The sequence below is a fragment of the Herpailurus yagouaroundi genome, unplaced genomic scaffold (genome assembly GCF_014898765.1).
Source record: "Herpailurus yagouaroundi ecotype Mexico unplaced genomic scaffold, PumYag 190, whole genome shotgun sequence".
NCBI lineage: Eukaryota > Metazoa > Chordata > Mammalia > Carnivora > Felidae > Herpailurus > Herpailurus yagouaroundi.
The window spans coordinates 23,543,331-23,566,664 of NW_024412421.1; the positions used below are offsets into that span (position 1 = coordinate 23,543,331).

The 23,334-nt window shown below is 42.3% G+C and overlaps 1 protein-coding gene across 1 annotated transcript in view; it reads left to right on the top strand.

The window, feature by feature from the left end:
• The window catches only part of PKD1L3 (polycystin 1 like 3, transient receptor potential channel interacting), an 80,878-nt gene that overhangs the window by 14,870 nt on the left and 42,674 nt on the right, over nucleotides 1-23,334 (top strand). The window contains 15 exon segments of the mRNA XM_040443453.1: nucleotides 522-671; nucleotides 4,685-4,816; nucleotides 6,573-6,607; nucleotides 8,422-8,560; nucleotides 10,233-10,360; nucleotides 11,469-11,586; nucleotides 11,896-12,127; nucleotides 13,855-14,048; nucleotides 17,065-17,103; nucleotides 17,106-17,306; nucleotides 18,303-18,340; nucleotides 18,342-18,417; nucleotides 18,669-18,740; nucleotides 18,742-18,851; nucleotides 21,761-21,907. Coding sequence (XP_040299387.1) covers nucleotides 522-671; nucleotides 4,685-4,816; nucleotides 6,573-6,607; nucleotides 8,422-8,560; nucleotides 10,233-10,360; nucleotides 11,469-11,586; nucleotides 11,896-12,127; nucleotides 13,855-14,048; nucleotides 17,065-17,103; nucleotides 17,106-17,306; nucleotides 18,303-18,340; nucleotides 18,342-18,417; nucleotides 18,669-18,740; nucleotides 18,742-18,851; nucleotides 21,761-21,907 — 1,811 coding nt within the window.

A 23,334-nucleotide genomic window follows, 5' to 3' on the forward strand; every position in this document is an offset into this window, starting at 1 on the left:
AGTCTGAGCCTTAACCAAATGAACCACCCAAGCATTCCTCAAATAGCCATGTTAACACACTGATAGTGCCTTCAGATTACGGTTTTCTTGCTGGAAAATGTGGAAAGGGAATGAAAGCGATAATGGTGATCTGGTGAAATGTTGTAAATGATCATTTTCTAGAAAAATCAGACTACAGCCATACCACCCTCAACATGGCCAATCTCATCTAAAAGTACCATAAGGAAAGAAAGAATGAAAGGGAGGGAAGGAGGGAGGAAAGATCAGAAAAATGCTCTGATTTATTAATAGAGCTCCTCCTTTTGCTAAAATTATGAATCATATACTTCTGCAGTAATATTTGTGTACTGGCAACCTCACAATTGCTCTGATTTAATGTTTTTATACAGAGAGCCTTTGGAAAAGAAGCAGAGATGAGACATTAGTGATTTGTGATGCTTCAGCTCTAGAATCCCAGCTTGTCTACAGAATTATCAACAGTAGGAAATGATCAGTTTGGTCTCCATATAAAATGATTTATACTGTTGTTCACCAAGAGTGAAACATCCTTAGGTAAAATAGAAAGAGATACTTCTATCCTACACTTTTACTTGGGCTCAACCTGCTTTCTTCTTTCTGTGGCAGCTGCTCACCCAGCAATGGCATGTCCCCACACTGCTGGTGCTAATCTTGTAAGTGCCTCCCTTGACAGTAGACACCTGGGGTTATCAATCTCTGTCTTTCCTGGTCCGTCCTGCCAGAATACTGTTCGGTCTCCCCGAGTTCTCTGGATGTAGTTTTCTGATAAGGAAAGTACTTACGTGCAGGACGGAACCAGGTTTAATGGGTGCTTTACCAACAACATTTTTAAAGCCTAGCTCTGGCTTTCATGTTGTTATAATTATCATTTGTTGGCTGGTTGTTTATTCCCTGCTTCATTCCAAAAAGGACTTGTGACATCTTACAAAAGGATATTGCAATGTCATAAAATTCAGATTTCTTTTTAAAAAGGAAAAAAATTTGAGTGAAAGGGAAATAAAAGTAGAAACTCTGCATAATCTATAAAAGTTCACATTCTAGAAATTTCTTCACCTTCTTGCCTCTGTGTCCTATATAGAAACCTTTCAGTGGATGTCTAAATATAGATTTACTTTTGTTTGACCCACTGCCAAAAATAAGCTTTTCTAGCAGTATAAAAGAGAACAGGGATGAAGTAAAAATCCCTTAAGTCAACATTTTCTTTTTTTTTTTTATGTTTATTTATTTTTGAGAGACAGAGAGCACATGCACAAGTTGGGGAGTGGCTGAGAGAGAGGAAGACACAAAATCTGAAGCAGGATCCAGGCTGTCAGCACAGAGCCCGACACGGGGCTTGAACCCACGAAACATGAGATCATGACCTGAGCCAAAGTCGGACACTTAACCAACTGAGCCACCCACGTGCCCCTTAAGTCAGTATTTTCCAAGCGGTGTTCTGCAGCACAGCAACCAACATTGCCTAAAACGTTTCCCGAAGGAAAGAAAACAAATGTTGCTGCCTGCAGGACTTCTCAGGGCCTTCCATATGGCCAAACCTAACCACTTCTGACCAGCTTCACCATTATCTCGCTGTAGTCTAAGCCTCCATCATCTCCCGGCTGCACTTTGCATCCACCTCCTGCTCATATCCCTGCTTCTACCCTCGGCCCTTTCCTGTCCGTGCTCAACACAGCAGTCACAGGAGTGAGGCTTTATAACCCAAGTCATGCTACTGTTCCTCAAAGCCCCCGCTGTCTTGGAAACACTGCCTTCATTTTCATTTGGTAAAATTGGCTTCAGCCTTTTCCTTTACGTACTTTCAGTCCAAGACCCTGTGCCGTTCCATCAGCCCCTTTCCTTCACTACCCAGAGCCATGGGGCATGTCCTGTCTGTCACCTCGGTGCCTAGCAGCCGGCCTGCATCTGAAACACAGGCTGGGAAAGCTCCGGTGGGGATGACCTCAAGCCCCATAGTAGACTCCCTCCCGAGGTCTTTACTTCTCACCGATAAACATAGTTTCAGGGGGCACCTGGGTGGCTCAGTCGGTTAAGCATCCGACTTCGGCTCAGGTCACAATCTCACGGTCCGTGAGTTTGAGCCCCGCATCGGGCTCTGGGCTGATGGCTCGGAGCTTGGAGCCTGCTTCTGATTCTGTGTCTCCCTCTCTCTCTCTCTGCCCCTCCCCCGTTCATGCTCTGTCTCTCTCTGTCTCAAAAATAAATAAACGTTAAAAAATATTTTTTTAAAAAAAACATCGTTTCAGGAGGCATCTGATCAGGTAAATATGGAAAACTGAGGTCACCCTGGGTACCTTTGTGGCACTGTAAAAGCATTCCTGTTCTATTTTGTGATGTTGCAGGAACAGCCATGTGAGGAACGGGCCTAGTTCACCACTTACATCCGAGCAGAACTCTACCTAAGAGAGTAGAGAACTCTACCTTATGCTGATGCATAAGCACATGTCCCGATCAAAAGCAAGCACTAAACAAGTCCACAGTGGGTTTTATACCCACTTCAGTATTTAATGTCTTGTTTTTATTCAATACGATTATTTTTGGTGCTTCAGATGGGGGAGACGCTTTGTCCACCTGCCACACCTTTCCAGCCATGGCACACCCTTCCGGACTGTTATTCCTACTCACCACCTCAGTGCTCCTTTTCTTTCAGTTCCCTTTTTCCCCACAAACTTAAAAAAAAAAAAAAAGACAAAGCCACTTTGATAATGTTGAGTGAAGAAAATCATCCTTCTCTCTCTCTCTTTTTTGTTTTTTTTAAACCCAAGCCCTACTTACATGCGACCTAACATTTCCTTGCTAAAAGGTAATCCTGTTTATGCTGGATCTGCTTTCAGTGGCAATTGAAACTACACATTCACTATTGTTGCGGTTAGCATTGTGCTCTCCTGGCAGAAAAACTGATCTACAGTGGCTTCAACAGAGAGGGTTTTGTTTTCCTTAAATAAAGAGAAGTCTGAAGTATAGCATACCCAAAAGGGCGTACAGATAAATTATTGGAAATATTCAGAGAATACCAGATCAATAGACAAAAGCTGATTGTACTTCTACACATCAGCAGTAGTTAGAAACTAAGATTAAAAAAAATAATAATAAAAGATAGAATAGCAAGTACCTAAGAGGAAATGTAACGAAAGATGGGCAAAACTTATATGGGGACAACTGTAAAACTTTATTAAGAGCTAATGAAGAGGGGCGCCTGGGTGGCACAGTCGGTTAAGCGTCCGGCTTCAGCCAGGTCACGATCTCGCGGTCCGTGAGTTCGAGCCCCACGTCAGGCTCTGGGCTGTTGGCTCAGAGCCTGGAGCCTGTTTCTGTTTCTGTGTCTCCCTCTCTCTCTCTCTGCCCCTCCCCCGTTCATACTCTGTCTCTCTCTGTCCCAAAAATAAATAAACGTTGGAAAAAAAATTTTTTTTAAAAAAAAGCTAATGAAGAAAGGTGAAATGAATGGTGAGATCCACCATGACTCAGCCCAGGTTCACACTGCTCTAAAACATCAGATAAGGCGCCCTTGGTGTCCATCCTGGCTGCAAGTAGAATGGCATTCGATAAGACCTTGACCTTCATTGGAAAACGTGAAGTTGCGTGGCAGCTGGGTCTCACTCGTACCTTTATTCCTGCTCACTTACACCTTGGTCCCAAAGTATAATACCAAAACTGGGTGGTCCTCAATTCTAAGATCATTCTGTAACTGCTCCAACCCCCTATAAACCCTACGAATTAGTAATACCCCTATTCACTTGCATGGCCCACAAGGGCCAGATCATAACTGATTAACCGCTCTGACTCCTGAGCCTAGCAGCACCCAGTAGGCCCTTCATTATGACTTATTGAGGGGTGCTTGGGTGGCTCAGTCAGTTAAATGGCAGACTTTGGCTTAGTTCATGAATGATCTCATGGTTCATGAGTTCAAGCCCCATGTTGGGCTCTGTGCTGACAGCTCGGAGCCTGGACCCTGCTTTGGATTCTGTGTCTCCCTCTCACTCTCTGCCCCTCCCCCGCTCATGCTCTCACTCTCTAAACTAAACATTTTTTTAAAAAAGACTTAACTGAATACATGACTGAATTAAGCTGCAATGGGCTGTTCTCTAGAAATTGCGTCAAGTAGTTGGTGTAAACAGATCTTCTCAGTCAGGACTTCCAGTTCAAAAGCAGTGGCCTCTTAAAAGTATTAAGACCATGTCCAGAGTTCTGGGTTTGTTTTCTCAGAATTTCTGCCTCCCACCTCCTGCCATGTGGAATTTCAAGTACCTGTGCTTCCCTCTTGAACATGAACTCTTGAATTGAGAGACAGGAACCAGCGGGAAACCTGAGGAAAGCATACTTCTGAATAGAAAAGTTCGTTTTCATTGTTTTGATTTCCATGTATCCCCCACTTTTGATCATGGCCATGAGATTTAAATTTCTCTTACAGATCTTATTCTCAGACCCATCCGTCCCTGTATCTATCATTGTAAGACCTAGGTATCTCTTTCCTCTATTGCATGGAAGAGGTGAACATTCTATGCATTTGCAGAAAAGCTTCTGAAAGTAGTAACTGTTAGGGGGAGCCTGTGATTCATTGAGCTTGTAATGTTACCTGAGGTCAATTCTTACTCAAACAAGGCCTGAAACTACTAAAGTGCAGCCATTTTCTAGAGATAATGTTGACAAAATCCTTCATTCTCAACAGGTCGCAGATGAGCCAGCAGGGAGTTTGAACGAAGTGATTCATGGTTTGCAAAGTCACAGCAAACTACGGAGAGCTTGTGAGGTGCTCCAGAAACTGACGGCCTTTATGCCAGAATTTTCTAAGTCAGCTCAAGTAAGCAAGAGGGTGATCGGGAGGAAACGAGATATGAGAAAGGGGGAAGTGAAACAGACAAAATGTGTATAAAATAGAAAATACGTAATCTAGAGATTGTGCCCTGTGCAGAATTTAGCCTTGTGAACCATTTTGTAGAGACCCAATTTAACATTCAGTCAGGGTATATTTACCTCTAAGTCTGAAGATTGCGGATAAATTGATCAGTAATGACCTTTTCAGATATGCTGTGTTTATTTTCTTTTGATCATTTATCAAGTTACTGTCTTTCTGATACATTTGTTAGACATAATGGGAGACAGAAATAGATCCACTCCTTGCCCGAGATAGAGCAGTTCAGCTTCGAAACAGACATGGGCCATCAGTGCCCCCGCAATGTTTACATTTGTTCCCTCCACATTTGCCAAGTTACTCCCAGTAATTATTCATGCCTGTCTCTACTCCCTACACATAAATAAATTAAGGGAATGAGGTTCATGAGAATTTTCATTTTTTTTCTTTTCCATGTCCTATATTTTCAGATATCTGTGATAAGCATATATATACAATCTGTGCTGGTTTATTTGGGCTGGTTTATTTTTAATTACGGCAATAATACATACTTGTTATTTAAAAATCTGAATTAAAGCATATAAAGTTATAAAGCAATAGCCCTCACTGTCTTTATCCTTCTTGCTAATCCCATTCTCAGGATGTAATCACTATTATCAGATTTTTTTTTTTTTAAGTTACATCCAAATTAGCCTATAGTGCAACAATGATTTCAGGAGTAGATTCCTTAGTACCCCTTACCCATTTAGCCCATCCCCCTTCTCACACCCCCTCCAGGAACCCTCAGTTTGTTCTCCATATTTATGAGTCTCTTCTGTTTTGTGCCCCTCCCTGTTTTTATATTATTTTTGTTTCCCTTCCCTTATGTTCATCTGTTTTGTCTCTTAAAGTCCTCACATGAGTGAAGTCATACGATTTTCTCTGACTAATTTCACTTAGCATAATATCCTCTAGTTCCATCCACGTAGTTGCAAATGGCAAGATTTCATTCTTTTTGATTGCCGAGTAATACTCCATTGTGTGTATATATACCACATCTTCTTTATCTGTTCATCCATGGATGGACATTTGGGCTCTTTCCATACTTTGGCTATTGTGGATAGTGCTGCTATAAACATGGGGGTGCATGTGTCCCTTCGATACACCTGTATCCCGTGGATAAATGCCTAGTAGTGCAGTTGCTGGGTCGTAGGGTAGTTCTATTTTTAGTTTTTTGAGGAACTTCCATACTGTTTTCCAGAGTGGCTGTACCAGCTTGCATTCCCATATTATCAGATTATTATTAATTTGCTCTACATAGCCTGCCAGATTTTTTCTATGTGTAAACAGGTTTGTTATTGTAACAAAAATGGCATTAAAGTATACACATTTTTCAGCTCCCCCCCTTTTTAAAAATATATCTAATGTTTATTTAGTTTTGAGAGAGAGCAGGAGGGGGGTAGGAAGAGGGGGATGGGGGATCTGAAGCAGGCTCTGCACTGACAGCAGAGAGCTCAATGCTGGTCTCAAACTCGTGAACCACAAGATCATGACTGGAGCCTAAGTTGGAGGCTCACCCAGCTGAGCCACCCATGAACCCCAGCCCCTTGGTTTTTTTTGCCTAATGCTGTGTCATGGATATCTTTTCGTGTCAGTACACATAAGTGAACCAATTATTCTTAATGTGCATCTGGACATTTTTTTGTTTGTCTCCTCTCACAAATAGCATATCCACGAGCCTCCATGTACCTACATCACTAAGTACTTACGCACATGTTTCTGTGGAATAGAATGCCAGAAATAGAATTGAGGGGCTTTTAAATTTTCAGTGGATGACAAAGTGTCTTAAAGGACACTGTTTTATATCCCCACCAACTGTTGCCCCACACTTCTAATTTCAAAGGCAAGAAAAGAAAGAAAAGGAAGGAACATTTTACTGATTACAAAGGAGGCCGAACGTCATCTTATATATTGATTGACCATGTGTATTTCTCCTCTTAGTGGCTTCTTCATGTCCTTTGTCCATTTCCCCCACAATGGGTTGTCATTTTACTTACTTGTCCGTTAGAGAGCTTTATTTATTGTCGATGTTGACCTTTCGTTACAGATGTTGTAAATATTTTGTGCCCATGTTTTTTATAACTTTATTATTTCTTTTTTTAAATGCAGAAGTCTTTAATAAATGTAACTTTGAAAACATAAATAACATTTCAAAACAAAAATAGTAGGACTCGCAGTGGATATTCTGTCAATTTGCTTAACCTTCTCACTTGTTTTGCATAAGAACAGCCTCCAGAAAGGAGAATTGGGGTTTTCAGTTTCATTCAGAACTTCTCTTGATCTCTATTTTAAGTCTATCTTGAGTGCTTTTTTGAGTTTCAAAGGATCATCTACTTGGTGTTTAAGCCAGTACTGCTCTTTGCCTGTTTTTAGCTTAGTTTTGTTAACTAGGTATTTGATCTACTTACCACTCCAGGAGGGTTCTGTGAGTTCCTTAGAATAACCTGAAATACAGGGGTGCGTGGTTAAGCGTCCAACTTCAGCTCAGGTCATGATCTCATGGCTTGTGAGTTCAAGCCCCACATTGGGCTCTCTGCTGTCAGGGCATGGAGCCTGCTTCAGATCTTCTGTCCCACTCTCTCTCTGCCCTTCCCTCACTCGTGTGTGTGTGTGTGTGTGTGTGTGTGTGTGTGTGTGTATGCGCAATTGTATGTTCTGTCTCTCAAAAATAAATATATTTTTTAAAACTTTTAGGGGCACCTGGGTGGCTCAGTTAGTTGGGCCTCTGACCTCGGCTCAGGTTGTGATCTCATGGTCTATGAGTTTGAGCCCCACATCAGGCTCTGTGCTGACAGCTCAGAGCCTGGAGCCTGCTTTGGATTCTGTGTCTCCCTCTCTCTCTGCCCCTCCCCTGCTTGCACTCTGTCTCTCTCTCAAAAAAAATGAATAAACATTTAAAAGTTTTTTTTTAATTTTTAAAAAGAATAACATAAAATAAAAATCCTTCCTACAGGTAAGATGTAATATATTTTCTTTGGCTGCCAAGTTGTAATACTGGGGTTTTTTATGAATTTTTTTTTTCCCTTTTCCTTTTTCTTCTTTTTTTTTTTTTTTTTTTTAATTAGAGAGTGCAGGGATGGGAGAGGGGCAGAGGGAGAGAAAGAATCTTAAGCAGGCTCCATGTTCAGCCACACACTCCTGTAATATTGCTTTTTATAAAAATGCGTTTGAGGGGCACCTGGGTGTCTCAGTGGGTTAAGCATGTGACACTTGATTTCGGCTCAGGTCATGATCTCAGGGTTCATTAGATGGAACCCCACATTGGGCTCCATGCTGATGGCTCAGAGCCTGCTTGGGATTCTCTCACTCTCTCTCTCTGCCCCTATCCCCACCCCTCTCTCTCTCTCAAAATAAATAAATATTTTTAAAAATGCATTGAAATGCATAAAGAAATTGAACTCCTTATAAGAAGAACACAAGTAAATTTAAAACAGTCAGAAACAGCTCAGGGCTGTGTGTTTGCTTCCAAAATCTCCCAGGTTAGTGTCATCAGTCCTCATGTTTACCTGAGTGAGAAGTCACCAGAGAGCACATTTCAGAGCAAAGCAGTCTGGGTTTCAAAAACCCCCAACTGCCTGCCTCTCTGAGTCCCTCGACACTGTGATGGAAGCTGCTGGAGCAAGTCCACAGAGGTCCAAGCATGCCATTGAGCAGGTAGGTACAGTACATGCTGATGTCAAACTCAGTTTAGAAACTTTTTAAATCTTGGCAGATCCAGGTATCACACGGCCTCTTCCTCGATCTCTAAAGAGTCTCTGGCCAAGCGGCACCACTGAAGAGACCACCGTTAGACCCGCTCTGGGTCTTCCTCAGTGTCTCATCTGTGCGCCAAACCTCCCTAGTGCTATAATCCAGTGAAAAGAGCTCAGTATGGTATTTGGCATATAGTAGACACTCAGTAAGTTAAACTTGCATTTTCGTGTTGATTTGCATTTCTGTATTCATTTGAGGAGATGTTCACCATCATCGGTCTATGTAAATGCAAATCACACCACAATAAAATGCCACTTTGTACCCAGAAATACAGACAGTAACAAGTGTTGGCAAGGAGGCAGACGAATTCGAGCCCTCGTACATTATTCGATTGTGAAATGATACGGCCACTTTGGGAAACAGTTTGACAGTTGCCCAAAAGGTTAAAAAAGGAACTTCCCATGTGGCCTAGCAATCCCACTCCTTGGAATAGGCTCACATACGTCCACACTAAAACTTGCACAGTCGTGTTTGTAGCAGCATGATTCAAATAGTCAAACGGCCAAAAAGCAGAAACAACCCAAATGCCCATGATCCAACAAATGGATAAGTAAAATGTGTTATATTTGTTACATTAGCAACAAAAAAGAATGAAGCACTACAACATGGGTGAACCTTGAAAACATTACACCAAGTGAAAGAAACCAGGCACAAAAGACCACGTATTGTGATTCTATTTTATGAAATGTCCACAAGAGACAAATCTCTAGATGCAGAATGTAGATTGGTGGTTGTCTAGGGCTGGGGGGGGGGGGGGCATCGGGACAGGAGAATGGACAGAGACAGCTGGCTGCTGGGTACTTGGGTACTGGGTTTATTTTAGGGAGATGAAAATGATCTAAAATTAGATCATGGTGATGGTTGCACTGTAAATATACCAAAAAAACATTGACTTGTATACTCTAAGTGGGTGATTTGTATTGTGAATTGCATTGTAATAAAACTGTTTGTGAAAACCTCTCATAAGTAGGTCACAGGCAGGGGTGCCTGGCTGGCATAGTCGGTGGAGCATGCAACTCTTGATCTCCAGGACATGAGTGCCAGCCCCATGCTGGGTGTAGAGATTACTAAAAATAAATTTTTTTTAAAAAATTTTAAGTAGGTCTAGAGAAGCTTATATCATGGGACAAAGAAATATTTTCTTGGATGGCCCTGTTAGTTGATACAAAGGATGGCGAGTCTTTAGCCAGACTACAAATACTTTCTTTGGGTCCTTTGCAAAGAATGTCATCTTTCAGGGGCGCCTGGGTGGCTCAGTCGGTTAAGCGTCTGACTTCGGCTCAGGTCAAGATCTCACGGTTTGTGAGTTCGGGCCCCACGTTGGGCTCTGTGCTGACAGCTCAGAGCCTGGAGCCTGCTTCAGATTCTGTATCTCCCCATCTTTCTACCCCTCCCATGCTCATGCTCTGTCTCTCTCTGTCTCTCAATAATAAATAAACGTTAAAAAAAAAAAAAAAAAAGAATGTCATCTTTCAATATGTCACTGTCCAGGTCTTTGTCTTCCTTCCAACCCCTCCAAAACCATTATCCACAAAGGCCACATAGGTCACATGGTATTTCCTTCTCAATGCAGGTAGAAAATATGCTGGAAATGGCCTTGCTGGCCCTTGGGAAGATCAAGGGAACATTTCTACAGCAGAACCAGTTTTCTGAGTCTTTAGTGACTTCGACCTCTATCATTGCTTCTCTGATGCTGAGCAGGTAACAGAGGAGGAGGGGGAGAGTGGTTCATTTTAGGTTTCTGATCTTTAGAAAACACACAGAGGCTGATTTCCATTTAATTTCTCCTTCATTAGCCAAAACATGTCAACCTGGCCCCTGAGTTCCTATACTCTAGGGTCCCCAGCAGCTGTGAGGTTAGGCTTTCCAAGGGCTTCAGCTTTGGAAGAGCTCTTGAAGAGACAACCAGGATTTAATGTTCAAGTGAGTGTCAAATTGATTCTGACCCAAATGGAGTTGGGATTGATGGCTACAGGCGTTTGGATGCACCATGATACGTAAGCTGGCCAGACCAAATAAGAGAAGGCTGGGTGCCATGGATTTCTGTTTTACAATGGCTGAAGTGGAGGCCTCTTAAAAATGGAGGAGTGCCTGGGTGGCTCGGTTAAGTGTCTGACTCTTGGTTTCAGCTCAGGTCATGATCTCACGGTTCGTGAGATCAAGCTCCACATTGGGCTTTGCACTAACAGCACAGAGCCTGCTTAGGATTCTCTGTTTCCCTCTCCCTCTGCGCCTCCTTTGCTCATGTGCATGTGTGTGCTTGCTCTTGTACTCTCTCTCTCAAAAATAAATAAGTGAACATTAAAAAAAAAAATGAGCCACTGTAGAGGTGGGAAGCATTAAACAGACCTCTGGATTTAACTGAGTTTCTGTGTTATGGTTTGAATTGATCTCAACTTTTCACTATTTATATATGAAGCTAGGAATATCTGAATAAGTATTGACTCATTATACCAACTTATCCATATCAGTATATAGTGTATCTCTTTTGGCATTTACCTAACAAACAAGAGCAAGATTGCTGTCTTATCCTGGAGAGCAGAATACTTCCTTGCTAGTAATAATGAATCCTCCAGGTATAAAAATGTTAAAAAATAATAATTCTGAGGGTCACAAGTAAATGACTCATCTTTAATTCTTCCTCGTATGATGTTATAATGAGAAATATTATTTCAGTTGAGATATTAGCAAGGGGAAAATCCCAAGATTTACTTTGATTTCTGATATCTGATACATTATTACCTTTCGGAGTGTTAGGTAATAGATTTCAGCAATTGATGAAACAAATTTTCTTGTCTCTAGGTAATAGGACTAGCTTCAGTTCCTTCAGGGATTTTGATGACAACATTGTTGGAAGTATCGAAAGTGTGTTGCTAAGCTCTAATCATAAATTTTTCCAAGTCCATGATTTAGTGGAAGATATTGAGGTATGACTTCACTATAAAGGAATGAAATAGAAGGGAATAGGAATTCTTGGAGAATAGGATAGAAGGAAGCCATTTTAGATTCATGGCAGTGCCATTATTTTATTATTCACATCTTCACTTGGAAACTTTTACAAGAACTACCTTACCCTTAGGAGGTGTTTTAGGTTTGAGATTATATTCTCTCCCTTAATCCCTACAGATATTCATGGAGGAATACCTAGGAAGTTACATTCCATTATCACTAGAAAGGAGACTGAAAGGCATCAACAGATGAACCATCTTGAAGATTGGTTAACTGTCTCGTTCTAGATCATGCTGTGGAGAAATGTTAGCGTGGAAATCTATCCCACCAGCATCAACATGAGCTCAGACCATTTTGTTATGACAGTGAGCATCACTTCCCTGGAGAAATCCCTGATCGTGTGCATAGAACCTGAAAGTCCCCTTTTAATGACTCTCTACCTGGGGTTCCAGTATCAGCCTAACCACACCCACTTCAACCTGAACATCACCCTTCCAAAGAATCAGGTATGGCAAAAAGGTAAAACCCCAATCAGAAACTTACTTTGAAATGCATTTTTTTCTTCTTTTTCTTCAACTTTTTATTTTGAGATAACTTTAGATTCTCATGCAATTGTGAAAAATAAAAGAGCTCATACCTTTTACCCAGTTTCCCCTCATGCTGGCATCTTGCATAACTATACCACTATATCCTAACCAGAAAATGACATTGATACAAAGCATTGACCTTACTTGGATTTCATCAGTTTTACCTGTACTCCTGTATGTATGTTTATTCCATGTAATTTTATCACACGTGGGAATGTATATGACCATGAAACACATTTTTTTTTAAAGATGGATTGTGGAATGGATCCAGATATATATGTGATAAAGCAAATTTAGTAAAATGTTAATTCTAGAATCTGGTTAGTGATTAAATGGGTCAACTTTCCATATGGTTGAAACTTTGCATAATGTTGAGAAGTAAAATTCCTGCACATACACATATATTTCCAATTTTATTTCTAATCTTAGATTTGGGTCAGGCCAGAGATACCTCAGTAAATCTTGGTTTAATATCAAAATGACTACACTGTGGCTTAGAAAAGTGAAGAATTTGAGACATATATAAAAAGTTAAGAATTTCTGAGATACATAAATAGTGCCTTAGATGTACTTGACCAAAAAACATATTCACTGGATTTCAACTTTAAATGTTGTACTGGGGCGCCTAGGCATCCGACTTCAGCTCAGGTCATGATCTCGCATTTCGTGAGTTCGAGCCCTGCATCGAGCTCTGTGCTGACAACTTGGAGCCAGTAGCCTGCTTCGGATTCTGTGTCTCCCTCCCCCTCTCTCTCTCTGCCGCTCCCCCACTCATGCTCGCTCTCTCTCTCTCTCTCTCTCTCTCTCAAGAATAAACATTAAAAATCAATTTATTGTAATACTGAAGAATCTTAATAAAGAGCTACTGTTTGCATTTAAAAAATGTGTGGAGGAGTGGCAATAACCATGTTATAAAATATAAAGCATGTTATAATCCCCTCTCATTACAGTCTTCTCATGTTGAACAAGCTTCTGGCTGTTTTGTAGGCCTCGCTAACATGAATGATCACTTTTTAGGTGATTCCTGCTCTTAGACACAGTACCTGAGGCAGCACCTTTCATCCTGGGCTCCCAGGTATAAAGTTCTGTCTGTGTTACAGACAAGCTCTTTCCGACTCAGAACATGCGCCCCATTTGCCTTGCCAGTCGTGGCAATATCATGTCCCTTGGGGATCTTAGACATCCTCTGGTCTGGAGACTTTGTCGGAAAGATGAGAACATTAAGGAGATGGTGTGACTTGCCTTAGCCCTTAATAGCCATCTGGTGACAGAGCTGGGCCTCGAATCAGGGCTCTTTCCTGGAACCACACTCTTCCCATCCTTGCTTCGTTCTTGGGCTTCTTCTTTTAGCTCCGTCTTGTAGCTACTCGTTTGGGTGTGTGATTCATTCATTTTTCTAAAACTCATCATATATTCTGACTCATTAGACCTAAATCTTCATCTGTCAAAAGAACACAGCTATTTATTGGAATGGGAGAAACTCAGAACCCCAGGTTGTGCAACTGGTCATTTTCTTGAAAGTCATTTGTAATTCTAAACTTAGTCCTTTCCCCACTTGTAAAATAATGATAATAATAACAATAGATCCTTCAGAAGGAGCGTTCTGATAGTAATTTTGTCCCATTGGAAATGCAAGTAAGCCCTGTTCTTTGTTCTCAGATGAGGAATGTACAGGGGTGCTGGCTCCAGAGAGTCTGCAGTATGGGAGCAGCGCCTACTACACAACAGCTGTGCTGAATAAAAGCCAGTAGAGTGCCCAGCGCACACCCACCCTGCTCTAGGCGGCAACTGCCGTCACTCGCTGTCATTTCTGGGACAGCCACAACAGCACGTGGGAGACCATAGCGTGCCAAGTAAGAAGCCACACACTTCTCTTTCTCTTCTGCCCCAGCTGGCATGAAATGCAGAGCATCTGTTACCTCATTTGAGGGGCCCAGAAAGAAAAAGCATCAGGAGGGAGAGAAATCGGCCTGGCAAAAAAGAAGATTGCATGTAGCAGGCCAGGAAAGTGTGTCTCTTCGGAGCAGGCTTACACTTTATATTTGTTATTTGCTTCTCAAATATTCAGTCCAGGGTGAATCTGACAGTTCTAGATAAAAGAAGCAGTACGTAGGGGTGTCTGGCTCAGTCAGTTAAGCGTCTGACTCTTGATGTCAGTTCAGGTCATGATCTCCCAGTATGTGAGTTTGAGCCCTGCATTGGGCTATGCGCTGATGGCACAGCGCCTGCTGGGGATTCTGCCTCTCCTTCTCCCTGCTCCTCCCCAGCTGTGCATGCTCACGCGCGCGCTCTCTCTCTCTCTCTCTCTCTCTCTCTCTCTCAAAATAAATAAACTTTATTTTTTTTTTCAACGTTTATTTATTTTTGGGACAGAGAGAGACAGAGCATGAACGGGGAGGGGCAGAGAGAGAGAGGGAGACACAGAATCAGAAACAGGCTCCAGGCTCTGAGCCATCAGCACAGAGCCTGACGCGGGGCTCGAACTCCCGGACCGCAAGATCGTGACCTGGCTGAAGTCGGACGCTTAACCGACTGCGCCACCCAGGCGCCCCAAAATAAATAAACTTTAAAACAATTTTTTAAAAAAGCAGTAGGTGGACTCTGTTAAATTCTGCAAGTGTTAAATATGTTGCGGGTAAAAGTAAACAAATTTCCTGCTTAATTAAAGAGAGCTTTTGTAAAAATAAGCTGGCAGATTCTTGTACATTCCAGGCGAGGTGGGGACTTTTCTCATTGTCACCTCGTTCCAGGGGTCTGCTCACTTTAAAATGGCACCCTGCATTTTCGCACGGGTGATTCTGTGTGATCCCATCTGGTTTAAGTCCTGGTTCAGTTGCACCAAGACCTTGGTGTAAAGTTCTGGAAATAATGAGGCTGTTGGTTAAGAGCTGAGAGAGGGTCATTCACATGTGAAGAGAGGAAAAGAGGATGCTGTGGAAGGCAGCTGCGCCATTCGTGGCCTCGGCAGGGATTTCGGAAGAGCTAGAGCAGAGCCTCTCGAGCAAATCCTCTACCTGGGAGTCCCTTAGGTTGCAGTTTCTGGTGAAATAAATTGGGGCAAGACCTGAGTGGCCTTTCTAACAAGCCCCCTGCACAACGCTGGGACCCTATGTGAGGAAGAGAGCTGCCGAGAGCAGGATGACAGTTAGAGGGTGAGAGATAGACCCGGCACCCAGAACTTAACCTTGTGCCTTGGAAAGCAGCCAGTCATACTGACAATATTTGAAGCTTTTTATCTGCACAATCGAACGTGGAATTGGTAATTTTCATTTGATTGCCTAGTAACATTTTTAAAAATACATATTTTTTAAAGTTTATTTATTTTGAGAGAGAGAACACGTGCGAGCACAAGTGGGGGAGGGGGAGAGAGAAGAGAGAGAATCGCCAACAGGCTCCATGCTGTCAGCACAGAGCCCGACTCTGGGCTCAAACCCACACACCTCGAGATCATGACCTGAGTTGAAACCAAGAGTCGGACGCTTAACTGACTGAACCACCCAGGTGTCCCTGAAGATACTTTTTTGTGAAGAAATGTTACAACATGTGGAAGTTATAAGGAAGTTATAGGGAATAATATAATAAAAAAATTAAATACTCTGGCTTTATCGCAAAGTTGGTATTTTGCTCTGTATAGTTCAGATTTTTTTATAATAATAAAACACTCTGGAATAATCAAAGCCCTCTATGTATCTGCGTCCAGTCTTGTTTTCTCCCACTTACCAAAGGGCGACCACTGTCCTGAACTCAGCATTTGTACTGATTGCTTCAGCACATATTTACTGGGCATCTTCTACGCACCAGGCCCATATCTGGGAACTACAGATACAGTGATGGACAAGACAGTGTCCTCCTGAGCTTACGTTCCAGGGAGGGAGACTGACAAACATAGATACGACAGTGTTGTTTTGCATGCTTTTGGTCTCTTTGTAAATGGCATCATCTATACCGTATCCTCCTTTAATTTGTTTTTTTCACTCAGCATTTATCCACGTTGCTATATCTAGCTCTGACAATTTCTTTTTTCTTAAAGGGGAAGTTGTCTCTTTATTTTATTTATTTATTTTTTATTTTTGAGAGAGAGAGCATGAGTGGGGGAGGGGGCAGAGAGAGAGAATCTCAAGCAGGCTCCATGCTGTGAGTGCAGAAGCTGACTGGGGCTCAAACCCGTGAATCATGAGATCATGACCTGAGCTGAAATCAAGAGTCAGACGCTCAACTGACTGAGCCCCCCCAGAAGCCCCTCTACCTCATTCATGTTAACTGCTGTAGATTACTCCATCAGCACGCAGTAGGAGTCCTCTACTTGTTTGTTTGTATGTTCTGCTGTTACTGGACATATATATAGGTTGTTTCCAATCTTTTTTTTTTTTTTAACGTTTATTTATTTTTAAGACAGCATGAATGGGGGAGGGTCAGAGAGAGGGAGACACAGAATCTGAAACAGGCTCCAGGCTCTGAGCTGTCAGCACAGAGCCCGACGCGGGGCTCGAACTCACGGACCGCAAGATCACGACCTGAGCCGAAGTCAGACACTTAATCGACTGAGCCACCCAGGCGTTCCATCCAATCTTTTAGTTATGAACAATGCTGACAGAAACCTTTCTCATGTCTCCTTGTGCACATGTGCAGAGTTCCCCAAAGATGTGGGTTCAGACCTGGAATGGTAGGATTCAGAGAATTTGTGCTTCTCCAGGTTTGCTAGAGGTTTCCCGATTGCTCTCCACATACACTATTTTACATGACCCCCAGTGGTAAATACACGACCCGGGCATTGTTTTCCCTCCGTAAATTGCATGTGTTTGTGTTTTATGTTTGTCCCTGCCTTAGCACTCTGTTCAGTTAGAATCAATATCTTGATTCTAATTGCAGGTTGGGCCACAGAGTACAGTTTTGAGGAGACAGTAACTGCCAGAGGTCACTGTAACTGCCTGACCTACTTTGGCAGCAACTTCTTCACTGTGCCCCGGATGGTGAACATTGAAGACACTATCAAGCTGCTCCTTCATGTGACCACCAACCCTGCTGGGGTGTCATTGCTAGCCAGCCTTTTAGGATTCTATATGCTCACCTTTGTGCGGGCTTGGAGGAAGGATCAAACATACATGCAGAAGGTGACAGTCATGACTTTGATTCCAAAAGCTTTGCATAGTGTCTTGAGTAGGTGGAACAAGATGGAAAAACAACAACAACAACAACAACAACAACAACAACAACAAACCTTCACCAGAAGAGGCAGGTAGAGTGGTAGGAATTCTCGGTGGCATAGGAATTCGAGTGCGACTTTTTTCTTAAATTTCTCTTCACGTTTCCTGTCTCAGGGCTTCGCAATTTAACTCTTTATGTTCTTTTTTTTTTTTTTCTTTAGCAGAGGTTGAACTCTCATATGATTCATTTAAGTTAGGAATAAGCCCGAACATCTAGAGAACTTAAAATCAAATGGAAGTTTATCTCACTTTATACATTGGATGTGAAAGTCAGGTGTAAGTAAAATTAGAATTCCATGTAACTGCAATATAGAAAAAACCTGTATGGAATCTCATTTTGGAACAACAGCAACAACAAATCTTCTGATGACAGCCTCTTGTTAATTTCTGTTCCATGCATTCCTTATTCTTATGTGTTCTTACACTTGGGGATTCTAGAATACACGCCGTCCATTTCTTTCTAGCCATGGGTATAGAGTTGCCAGTTTTAACAAACAAAAATATAGGACACCCGGTTAAATTTGAATTTTATGTAACTCATGCATTTTTAGTACTTCTGTTCCCAAGTGATTCATTGTTTACCTGAAATTCAGGTTTAACTAGGTGTCCTCTATACCGTGTGATCACCCTACCTGGGCGGGTGGGAGGTGGAAGGATTTCTAAGGCCAAGACCTGATCAGCTGATTCTATGAATATTTCATTTCACAGGCATCAACCCAGGACTTGAGCCCTCATCCCCTGCTTCATCACTTAGGTCTCTTGTTTGTTTATCTTGTACCCGCACGTCACCCTTGATGTTCACCGAGGTGCCAAAGCTGGAGCCGTGCATCCTCCTGCTTCTTAGCTGGAGGAAGCAGTGTCTACACTAGGTGAAGATCCTTCTTGGTTCTGCTGTTCCTACAGGTGAAGGTCACTGTCCTGGCTGATAATGACCCCAGCTCTGTTTCACTACCTCCTGCAGGTCTCCACTGGCTATCGAAGAAGGGCCGCGATGCCAGCTAAGCTTAACAAAATGAATGTTCTTCACTCCTTGCCTTCTGTCTCCTATCGCCCGAGATGTGCCCTGACCCAGTGATGCCCCGGTGTCCAGGAGCACTTACGAGAGTAGCTCCTAGTTCTACACTGGACATCGGCAGAGTCTGCCATACTTGCCCAACCCCCCAAAGACTTCATCTCAGTACAACTCTATCTTCCCCCTTGTCCTTAGGGATAAACCCCAAGAATCCTCTGAGAGCTTCCTGCATTTTATCTTTGCTTATCATGTTTTAGGTGGTCATCACCCTCTATGGATCAGAGGGGCAGAGGGAGACCCATCACCTTTGTGACCCCGAGAAGGCAGTCTTTCTTTGAGCCAGAGCGTCTGGAAATCTTCCTCCTCAGTACTCAGTCCTCTTGAGGGGAACTGCACAGCCTGTGGTTCTGGCATGACGATTCGGGGGCCAGCCCTTCTCGGTAAGTGCCTGCGTCAGGCTGCCTTGGCCTTTCTCCTCCGTGGATCTGCGGCGTTCTGGGCAAGACCAGCATGCCATCACAACAAATGACAATAATGCTTTGGGCCAAATTGTAACCAATGACTGTTAGATTTAAATTTCAAAGCTCAGGGTGCCTGGGTGGCTCAGTCAGTTAAGCATCCAACTTTAGCTCAAGTCATGCTCTTACAGTTCATGGGTTCAAGCCCTGCATCGGGCTCTGTGCTGACAGCTCAGAGCCTGGAGATTTTCTCAGATTCTTTGTCTCACTCTCTCCCCCTCCCCGGCTCGTGCTCTCTCTCTGTCTTTCAAAAATGAATAAACATTAAAAAGAAAATATTTAAAAAATAAAATAAAATAAATTTCAAAACATTTACAAAGAAGAAACCCTGCAAAGAAATATGGGAAGTTAACAATATAATTTTGTATGGGTGATTAAGTGATGGGTGGTTTTTTTCTTTTATCTTCATTTAATATTGTCATGATTGTAAAAACAGCAAATAACAACCACTTACTGCCCCAAAGTGTTATAAATTAAAAGTACCTATAAACTTGAAAAAAGATCTTTCAAGATTAAATGTAATGAATGACTATTCACTAAGTATACTTGAGGTAAAAATTAAGAGCTTGAAGGAAAGAATAGAAGAATCATGTTATGGGATGTGCCCAGGGGGCTAGAGAGGGAAAAGGTCAGTGATGAGTGCATGAACCTGATGTGTGCGAGGTCCACATGACCTGTTTTTCTCCAGCAGCAGGTGGAGTGAGAAGAGGTGGGTGGAGAGAGTAATGGTGAAATTAACTAAGGACCAAGATGATTGGTTGTTTGGGGTTTGGGAAAAAGAAGGGAATGAAGTCAAAGGTCTAAGGCCCAGGTGTTCAAATTGTTGCTAAATATTGTCCACCTGAAAAGTGTGTACAGCTTGCCTGTTTGTCAGCAAAATGAGTCTTTCCCTGCTATGCTAGACCACTAGGCCAGTAGAGTCTAATAATTTGCTTGCTGTCCCCACTCTGTTCAGGCATCTAACAGAGCAGCTTGTACACTATCATTCCAGTTTGATTATAATGGTGAATAATGTGTAATAAGTACTTGAAGAAATGCTTGACTTTGCTAGTCATCAAGGAATGCAAAGTAAAGCCACAGTGAGAGCACTAAACATCCACCAGAATAACTAGAATTAAAAAGTCTGACAAAACCAAGTTTGGGTGAAGTTGGAGGCAACTGGGACTCACAAGCAATGCTGGGAGCACAAAACAGTGCAGCCACGTGGGAGAACAGTTTGGCAAGGCTTGTAAAGTTGAATAGACCTTTACCATCTGACCCAGAAATTCCACTCCCAGGTATTCACCCAAGAGAAATGAAAACATATGTCCATTGCAAAATGTATACACATTCGTTCATAGCAGTTTTACTAATAGCTGTTCAAAACTAGAAACAACACATAAAAAATTTTTTTAAAAAACTAGAAACAACACAAGTGTCCATCAGGTGAATGAATAAGCAAGTATTAGCATGTTCATTTAATGGAATACTACTCACCAACAAAAAGAACAATCTACTGATACACACAGTGACATGGATGAATCTCAAAAATGTTATGCCAAGCAAAAGAAGCCAGAACAAAAGAAAACATGCTGTATGATTCTACATATATGAAATTCTAAAACAGGCAAACTAGTGCAAGAGACAGAAAGCAGATCAGCGGCCACCTGGGGCCAGGGGTGAGTCTGAGGGGGGTTGACTGCAAAGGGACACAAGGGGACTTTTGGCGGTGATAGCTTGGCAGTGGCGGTACTTACACAAGTGTTCACATTATGAAAAATGTGTTGGACTGGGGGTTCCTAGATGGCTCAGTTAGAAAAGTGTGCAACTCTTGATCTCGGGGTTGCGAGTTTAAGCCTCATCTTGGGTGTGGAGGTTGCTAAAATAAATTAAAGACCTAAAAAACTGTACTGAACTGTACCTTTTATTCATGTTTTTAAGTAGACTTCACAGGCAGAGCAGAGACCAGCATGGGCTCAAAACCCTGAGATCAAGACCTAAACTGAGATCAAGAGGTGGGCACTTAGTCACCTGAGCCACCCAGGCACCCCTTGACCTGTATGTTCAAATGGGTGCCTTTTATCATATGTAAATTATACCACAATAAAGTTTTTGTTTTGTTTTGTTTTGTTTTGTTTTGTTTTGTTTTGTTTTGTTTTGTTTTTGGTACAGCACCAGTGGGGGAAGGACAGAGGGAGAGGAAGAGAGAGACTCTCAAGCAGGCTCCCTGCCCAGCGCAGAGCCTGACATGGGGCTCAATCTCACAACCTTGAGATTATGATCTGAGCCAAAATCAAGAGTCGGATGCTTAATGAACTGACCCACCCAGGCACCCCCACAATAAATTTTTTTAAGTATGCATGTAGAAAAAATTCTAGAATTATATATACTAAGTATTACCAATAATTATCTCTGAGTACTAGGCTTATAAATTTTAAAATTGTTTCTTCATATTTTTAGATATTTTCAAAAAAATTTTAAGAGTGTATTTATTTTGGGAGAGAGCGGGGAGGGGCAGTGAGAGCGGGAGAGAGAGAATCCCAAGCAGGCTCTGTCCATGCTTTCATCACAGGGCTTGATGGGGGCTCGAACTCACAAACCATGAGATCACGATCTGAGCCAAAGTCGGACACTCAACCGACTGAGCCACCCAGGCGCCCCTGCATTCTGGTTTTGATACATGAATTCTCTTAGAGGTTGCAAAGGAAGAAATTGGATCAGCTTTTGTTTCTTTGTCTAGTTCTTGCCTCACAATGAAAAGAATCCATTTACTGATAGTGCAAGATTACTTCTTGTTACAACAACTGGTTCATGCCCACCTCCCTACCATGCTTATCTTCATTTTACTATAGGTATGGAAACCGGGTAATTGCCAGTGATGTGGCAGGTAAAAGGAAATGGCACTTCCTGTCCAACTGTTGGCTGGCCATGGACCTTGGAGAGATTGAGCATGACCGGGTCTTCAAACCAGTCTCAAAGAAAGAACTCTTTTCCTTTAGGTATTGGTGGGGAAATGGTGGTGTTCCACAAGTCTCTGAGGCTCTGTTCATTTTTCTTCATCCTCCGTTGCTCAGACTGGATAATTCCAATTGACCCATCTTTGGGTTTCTGCTTCTTTTTTCTGCCTGCTCAGATCTGCTGTAGAGCCTTTCATTTCACTTAATGTATTTTTCAACTGCAAACTTTCTGTTTGGTTCTTTTAAAAAAATAATTTTTAGGGATGTGTGGGTGGCTCAGTTGGTTGAGTGTCCAACTTCAGCTCGGGTCATGATCTCATAGCTCATGAGTTCGAGCCCCACGTGGGGCTCTCTGCTGACAGTGCAGAGCCAGCTTGGGATCCTGTCTCCCTTTCTCTGCCCTTCCCCCATTTGCAGTCTGTCTCTCAGAAAAAAACATTTTAAAAATAATAATAATAATTTCTGTGTGTTTATTGATATTTTCTATTTGGGAAAACACCATTCTCATTTACTTTCCTTTAGTTCTTTAGACATAGTTTCCTTTAATTCTTTGAACACATTTAAAATAGCTGATTTAAAGGCTTTTTCTAGTGTATCCAGTGTCTTGGCTTTCTCAGGGACAGTGTATTGATTACTCTGTGTGTGTGTGCCTGTGTGTGCGCGCACACACACACACACACATACACAAGCCATACTTTGTTGTTTTTTAGTGTCTTGTGATCTTTTGTTGAAAACTGGACATTTTATTATTTAAAAATTCTTTTTTTAATCTTTATTTATTTTTGAGAAAAAGAGACAGAGTGTGAGTGGGGGAGAAACAGAGAGAGAGGGAGACACAGAATCCAAAGCAGGCTCCAGACTCCAAGCTGTGAGCACAAAGCCCAACACGGGGCTTGAACCCACCAACCACGAGATCATGACCTGAGCTGAAGTCAGACGCTCAACCAACTGAGCCACCCAGGCACCCCAAAAACTGGACATTTTAAATAATAGAATGTGGCAACTCTGGAAATAAGATTTTCTTCCCTTTCCCTGGGATTTGTTGTTCTCTAACACAAATTTGTTGTTGTTGTCTGTTTCATGACTTCTCTGAATGAATTCTGTATCCTTTGTCATGGCGTGCAGCTGAAGTGTCTGCCCAGTTAGTCTGGAGGTCAGCTAAAGTTTGGATAGTGATTCCTTAAACACCTGGAGCCAGTAAGTCTCCCGGTCTTTGCCAAGGGGATTTGTGTGCATGTTGTGTCATACCCTCAGCCCTCAGCAAGGCACCGGCCAGCTCTGCCTTGGTCTTCACTTCCTGCTTGCTGAGAGCCTCAATATCATGCAGGGGTGAGGGCTCAGGACGTTCTCTGGCATCTCCTGAGCCCACACACAGCCCTGGATTCCCAGCAGTTATGTCAGAGCTTTCAAAACTCCTGCAGACTTCTTGTTTCCCAGTTTCTTTTCAGTTTTTTGGTTAGCCTGTTGTT